This window comes from Alosa sapidissima, chromosome 10 (genome assembly GCF_018492685.1).
Source record: "Alosa sapidissima isolate fAloSap1 chromosome 10, fAloSap1.pri, whole genome shotgun sequence".
Taxonomy (NCBI): Eukaryota; Metazoa; Chordata; class Actinopteri; order Clupeiformes; family Clupeidae; genus Alosa; species Alosa sapidissima.
In genome coordinates, this window is record NC_055966.1 from 33,509,758 (window position 1) to 33,517,105 (window position 7,348).

Here is a 7,348-nt window from a genome sequence, read left to right on the forward strand (position 1 = left end):
GGACTTGCACTTATAGTATTGCCTAACAATACTAGTTTTCATACATGACATTACCTACGATTACACTCCGTTAAGATAAATATCACAACTGATGCTGTGCAGCGCCGATAGCTTATGACTTGGTGGACTGTTTTTCCCGGTGTTTTTTTATGCATTCTAGCTACTGTCAGTGACGCGAGAGAACTTAAGTTATTAGGAAAGTGCGGTGTAAGTTTAGGCTACATTAATTTGTGCGTAGTGCCAGTGTCATTCATTTATTTTACATGTCTTACAACATATATACATGCATTCACAGTCGAGTGAAATCAGATATAAGCATACAAAGACGCTTAGAACTCACGTTAAGCCGATGGTAGCACACTGAATGCGAATGCACGATTTGATGCAGGCAAAAGTATTGACTGTTACTAACGAAGGTTTTATAGCAATATTATAAATGTGGCGACAGAATAGCCTAGAACTTGGGTAAGCCTTGCGTTTAGTAGCCTAATTGCGGTGATAGCCAAAACTAATGTGAATCACGGACTATCCTACAACCAAAGAAAGTAAAGGTGATTAGTAGGCCTACCTGCGTTAGCCAAATAAAGGACGGGACTGCACCCTTCACAAACCGTAAAATAAAGTTTATTAGTTTTACAGTTGACTACAGTTTATTAGTTTTACAGTTGACTGAGTTCACCATCAGTCCACACAAACAATTCTGGTTTCCTTGCACTAGCCATTTCGCCGTAGCCTATTCTGTCTGTTTTTAAAGCGCACGTTTTGCAAGTTTTGGTGAATTTCTGTAAAGACACAGTGCCACCTATAGGCCTGGGGTATGAAGTAACGTGTTGAGTCGTTGAGATGGATCCGTTTGGACGCAAATATTCTTGATACGGTTCCAGGGAAGACGGAGGGAAAAAAGATCGGTTTGGTACGTGTGGACTAGGCCTTAGTTTGTGAAGGGTAGTGTTAAGCCATCCTTACAACAGAAGACTTTGACAAGATTTGGGGAAGATTCTTGAAAGTCTTTTGAGTAAAGCTTGAATGGGGGGCATTAGTTAAAAGACTCCAATCTTTCAAGAATCTTTCCCAAATCTTGTCAAAGTATTCTGATGTATGGATCATTAGGCTACATGTTCTTCATCTCATAGCCCTTATTTAAGCTTACTTGTGCCAAGGCGTGTGTTTATTAAAGATGCATGTGAAGGTAGTAGTGCTTCAGTGATGGTCTTTTCATGTTCTGTGTGTTTTACAGCATATTAATCTTCTCTGTTCCCTGTTTGCAGGTGGTGATTTGTGAGGACTGCTGCCCTGAGAACACTGAGTGCATTCTGCCAAATCAATGTGTGCCACTTCCATACAGAGAAAAAAAGTTTCTACCTGGAGAGTTTACTCACTGTTTGTGTGGGAAAAAATAAACTTTAATAAAAGGTTAAACAAATATTTTGTGTGTTTTCTTTGGAACATCAACAATGTTATATTTCTGAAATATACATATATTGTGACATTTCTATAAATGTGACATAGCAGAACATTACATATATTTTGCAATATATTTACCTAATATGAGTGCAAATATATGTCCATAGACATATATTTGCAATATATTGGTATCCCTAGTATGCGTACAAATACATAACTTATCATATATTAACATATATGCAACTGACATATATTTGTAATATATTTGTATATCTGGGAAAATATATGTGACATATATAAAAACGGCCAATGTTGCTATATGTTGAAATATATTTGACATGTATGTGTATATATGTGACTTATATGTGTGAGGCATACATTGACATACATAATATATGTACTTTACATATATTGCCATATATCACATTTTTGTATGGGGCACTGGAGAATGTTTCTTTTTGTTGCACTATAAAGGATATCTTGTCTAAATTTTGCAATAATGCAATCTCCATAGCACTGTTCAGCAACCCTCAAACAGGCACACTACCATTTTTTTGCATGGCTGGAATTTGAATGATAGGAAAGAGCACCAGTGAGATGTTTTAACTAGGCAAGCACAGTCGCCTTTACAGTAAAAGAAAAATACAGTGTAAATCCTCTGTAAAGACTGACAACTGTTCATAATAATTAGTGACAAAGTACTTTCTACAGAAAAACGAGCAGTCACCTACTGAATTAATTTCATACTGAATTTTAGTTATTATTTCAATTTATATTTTAATTTTAGCTTATTTTCATTTGCTACTTTAGGGTCATTGGGGTCATTCCTGTCCTGTCCTACAACATATCTGATACATAAAGAGTATATTAATGCCTTATTTTTTTGCAATTCCTATGCTATCTGATGGCAAAACCAAAAAGTATGTGAATTATGCTAATTAGCAAGCTTAAAACTCAAAATTGAGTTTGGTAAACCAAATATTTGAATTCAGCACCCTCAAATTGTGTGAAATAGCCCCCTTACCGACTTTTCCTCAAATTTGCCAACTGGACTTTTTCTGAACGTTTCTTAGCTATCTGCTCTCCTTCTATATCGTGATTTTTCTAGTAGCCTAGGGGTGTACCTATACCTTGCCAAAAATCACTATTGAGACTTAGTCCCCCCAGATGACACCGATGGCCCACATTTGGGGCCCTGGCTCATGGACTATGGAAAATACCATCACTTTTAGGTTCAGCATGTTTGAGAGAAATTGTAGCTGTAAAATCTTTTGGTTGGTAATCTTCCTCATCTCTCCTGTGATTTGTAGCAGTATCAGCAAGCCAGCGCATCTCTTCCGCACTCATGATAAACGGAAGAGTCCATTACGAGGCAGTTCCATTGTACAGTGTAATCAAATTTTACTTCTTAGGATGGCTATAAATACAGAAATATACTATTAAGTCGGTAAAATCTTAGCTTATTCTATTTCTACGTTAAAATTAAGTTTATGTTTGTGTTTTAGTTCTAGTGCTGGCTGTTGCATTCTTATACAACCACCTATCGTAAAGAAATGGTGACATCCAGGAATTAAATTTGTTGCAGTCAACTTGGAGGAAGCATCCTGTCCCACTCAAAGGTTTGGCATATCGTTTTGATTGAGATTTTATCTTCATCATAATACAACGAATTGATCATCGCAGGCAGTTGTTGTCGAACAGATACGAGCTATGTGAAGAAGCAGCTGCAGGCGTACGTGTGTTGTAACGCCTGAAACAGGGAAGCACGTTTCGAAGCTAACATTATTCTCGCTAACATTAGTGCTATCAGTTTTAGAGCTATTACCACTGTGTATTTCCGTTTTTAGTGTCAAAAGAAAATCTATGTAATTAGTTGCCCATGTGTTCAGAGGTGTATGCTAATAAAAAAATCAACCTTGTATTAAAAGATAACCCATGTCCAATGACAGGGCAATGAGCTCTGATGACAACCCCGCTGCAACTCCCACCCCATGTCAAGATATCCAAGGGGATGGACGCTGGATGTGCATGGTATGTCTCACGGTCACTGTCGCTTTTCACTGACTACACTTTACATGATCATGACACGATGCAACTTTCTTTACTCTGCCCGTTGTAACACAGTTTTTGTCCTCACTTTCATAGCACAACCGCTTCGTGTCAGACAGCAAAGGGAAGGAGCCTGATGTTCTCTTTGTGGGAGACTCCCTTGTACAGCTCTTGCATGAATTTGAGGTGATTACATTAGATGCCACATAATGCCACGCGCCTCTGTAGGGTGGCACTGTTAGATCGCAGGCACAGAATGTATACTATCTTCCTGTATTCAAATGTGTTATCTCAAATGGACTCACTTTTCTGAATTGTTGTTAGATCTGGAGGAAACTGTTTTCCCCACTCCATGCCTTAAATTTTGGAATTGGTGGGGATGCTACACAACATGTACTGTGGAGACTCGGCAATGGTGAACTGGATCATATCAGTCCAAAGGTAGGCGTTAGCATAATGATCTGCTGTGTGTATCGTGTTACTTACTGAATTTCATACTGTGAAGCCAATTAATGTTGTGGCGTTTGATTCTTGGCAAAGAGGTTGTTAATATTTGACCTCATCGGCTATCCTGTTGTAAAAGAATCTCCAACATTAGAAAATCATTTCCTGTTTATCTGTTGTGACGGCCTGTCATGGCTCATGACACTGTATATCTATACAATGTTGGTTGGCAATTCCTAACATTCCCTCATCATTTCTCTCCCTTAATGTCCTTTAGGTTGTGGTATTATGGGTAGGGACAAATAATCATGGTAACAGCCCACATCAGATCTGTGATGGCATCATGGAAATTGTGAAGTTGATCAACCAGAAACTCCCTCATGCTCATACTCTTGTGCTGGTGAGTATTCTGTTTGCACGGTCTCCATCCTACCAAGCTGAAGACATATGTAAGGGATAAGGCGGGGATCACATTAGCCAGCGGCAAGTGGCAGGTTTCCTATTGTTCTCTATGGTTCGGCAGCAGAACGGTGGCAACGCTGGCGTAACACTGGCGTTGAACAAGCTGAGCGTTGAACTTGGTTCAACTTTCAAAAGCGCAACGCGAGTGTATTCAATTGACAAAACGTTTGTGTTGCTTAGGAACGAGATAAAACGTATTATGGTCTGAGCGCTGCGTTACGTTTGCCGCTGCCACTGGCTGATGTGATCCCCGCCTAATGGATGCTAAGGCGTTCAGGTATCAAAAGGTTAATGCACGTTTGAGGTGGTAATGTGGCCACTGCGCAAAGCAGAGGTATGGAGGGTGTGTAATATCATGCTTAAGGTAAACCTCTGGGAGAAGATACAAAACATGTTAGTTTAATTTGGGAGTTGGCACTAGAGGTACAGTATTATTATCTTTACTCTGAGAAGAGAGGAGTATGTGTACAGGTAGAAGTTTCACCTCTCCAAGTCCATGTTGTTCTCGTGATTTGAGCCTCTGTGCCCAACAGGGCTTGCTCCCCCGTGGTAGGAACCCTAACCCACTGCGGGAGCGCAACGCTGAGGTCAACGAGCTGGTGCAGGCTGAGGTGGCCGCCCTCCCGCACGCCTCCTTCCTGAACGTGGACCCCGGCTTTGTGCACTCCGACGGCACCATCTGGCACCAGGACCTGTACGACTACCTGCACCTGACGCCACCAGCCTACCAGAAGGTGTGCGAACCTCTCCATGATCGCATCAAGGCCCTGCTGGACCAGCCGGCCGAAAACCAGGTGTCCTGAGCAGCAGCCCACCTTCACCTGCTCACCTGGTTGCAAATGCAAGCTCTAACATGCCCTTATGACCCCCTTATACCCTCTAATAGCTGTGCCTACTAAAGCCTACTTGAGGTCTGTAATGTCATGTTATCTGTTCAAAAACTAGATAGAATTATTCAGGCTGCATACTGTGTAAAATTGTCTCAGTGAATTTATTTTGTTGCTTGATGAAATCCTACACTGCATTTGCTGTTGCAGTCTAAGGCCTAAAACCAGCTGTCATATCAGTATGTATCAGCACCTTGTGGATTTTAGGCCAATGAGCCATGCCATTTGTGAATACATAACTCATTTGGCTCGCACCACAAATGTGGCTATTATTTGTCAGGAACATGTCACCATGTGTCTCACCAAAGGCATCCACCCTGTCCTAGTGAGCTGAAGGCCTGCTCATAAATCAAATGGTTAGATTTGAACTGACTGGACTCAGACTAACAGACACCTAATGACCTTGTCTCTGACTTCCCAAATCTTTTAGTTCCTGAGGACTGTTAAACAATCCTTAAAGGGACTCTGCCTCACTGGAAGCTTGCTTTTGACACAGCACCAAATCCTTTAAAGCACATAAGCTATCTCGCACACCAGAGAGGTTGTTTGCAGCCACACAATGATGGTGATGTTGTGAATATGCTTTTGCTTTGCTGGCATTCGCTGGTTTTGTTTGGACCAAGTTGTTTTGTTTTTGTTACTGTTTTGTTGTCATTTTTCAACTGTATCATTGCTGAACTCAATACAATATACAAAAAACAACTCTTGCCACTGACTCGATACAATATACAAAAAACAACTCTTCACTGCAACCCCAAATATTCACTGCTAGTTCACATGACCTTAGTCTCAGGAGCCTGTACAAGAGTAGTTTAGGAAGAGAACAGCTTAAAGTACAGTAGGTCAGCTATTTACACTGATGATCTTTTGATGGTTTATTCTAATTGCTTGCACACAACCCTGTCTGAGCCAGTTAGAATCCACAGTTGCATGTATTTGCATCACTTACTGCTCTTTTAAGATCTTTGTGTATCTGACTTTGTCAGGGAACATGCCCACATTGCTACCATGGTGAAGGGACATCCCAGTCCTGCATTGGCATAAAGGTAAACATTGGCAAAATATAAGGACAATGGCAATCAGAGATTGAGATAGAGTAAAAAAACATGCAGACAGGAGCCTGAAAGTATGTAGATGTTTACAGATATTTTCACTGATGATGTAGCAATGAAATACGCTAATGAATGTCACCACTGACCAACGGAAGGGTCAAATAGTGTAGGTGACATTAATGTAGAAACATTGTGAAACAACTAAGGAGTGAAAATAGCTGTACAAACTTGATTTATAGTCTGAAGAAGCGCTCAGTTACCCCTGAGATTATTTTATAGGAAAACAAAAGTTATTTATCTACGTGTTCATGAAAAATGATCCTGAGAACAATAACGATGATTCCCAGAAGACGTCGCCTGATGCAAATCTGAAACACTCGACTGGAGGACTAAGAGGATGAGTGGACATGCTCTGTTCACACCGGTATTTAGCAGGACATCAAAAACAGTAATGCTGACTTCTTCCCAAGACAGATTGCTGGCAACAAAGCTTCCTAAGCTTTTTACATGCAGCAAAGATGACATTAAGATGATCCACGGCAAAATAAGACAGGATATGCAGGCGAGCAACCGTCATGCCAAGTCTTGACAAACGTGAAGGTCTGGTGATATTTAATGCCAGGTCAAAGGCAGACCTCTATCTGGACCACACAGACACTCTTTCAGTAACTAAATGTGTAAGATTCTTTATTCTTTTTGAATACACTAAGACACGCATTATGTACTCATAAATATACAATATATCTCATTCAATAAAGTTCAAGTTTTATTGTCCTGTATTCATAAATAAACATTTATCAGTAATGAAAATGATTGAGCTCAAGATTAAAAAGTAGAATTTAGAGAAGGTATATTAATTTCTAATACAGTAATTTCCTGTGTAGTAGCCACATTGTGTATAAACAGCAGGACAGTGTTTTATGCAAGTTAAAAAAACAAAACTGTATTAATACCATATTAATTGCCCCCGTGTATTAACCTCACTGAAGAAATTTTGCAAAATGAATGTATAAACCGCGGCTAATAGTTGGGAAATTACGGTAGACAATA

At 40.0% G+C, this 7,348-nt stretch overlaps 1 protein-coding gene across 2 annotated transcripts; it reads left to right on the top strand.

Annotated features, from left to right (window-relative positions):
- The first annotated feature begins 2,726 nt into the window (after nt 1-2,726).
- Nucleotides 2,727-5,948, top strand: pafah1b3. 2 transcript variants are annotated; one of them, XM_042106258.1, is made up of 7 exons: nt 2,727-2,794; nt 2,910-3,023; nt 3,333-3,435; nt 3,550-3,639; nt 3,778-3,894; nt 4,175-4,297; nt 4,893-5,948. In XM_042106258.1, exons 3-7 carry the CDS (start codon nt 3,340-3,342, stop codon nt 5,160-5,162), a joined length of 696 nt encoding a protein of 231 aa, XP_041962192.1. In that variant the 5' UTR covers nt 2,727-2,794; nt 2,910-3,023; nt 3,333-3,339; the 3' UTR covers nt 5,163-5,948. The 2 variants fall into 2 exon arrangements, with proteins under 2 accessions (XP_041962192.1, XP_041962193.1); XM_042106259.1 differs by having other exon boundaries at nt 2,728-2,794; nt 3,354-3,435.
- The last annotated feature ends 1,400 nt before the right edge of the window (nt 5,949-7,348 follow it).

Excerpts from the sequence above, each read along its gene's own strand:
- pafah1b3 (XM_042106258.1), top strand. The coding sequence starts at position 3,340 with ATGTCCAATGACAGGGCAATGAGCTCTGATGACAACCCCGCTGCAACT. Across the intron at positions 3,436-3,549 it reads ATGGACGCTGGATGTGCATG|CACAACCGCTTCGTGTCAGA; the intron begins GTATGTCTCACG and ends TCACTTTCATAG. Across the intron at positions 3,640-3,777 it reads AGCTCTTGCATGAATTTGAG|ATCTGGAGGAAACTGTTTTC; the intron begins GTGATTACATTA and ends AATTGTTGTTAG.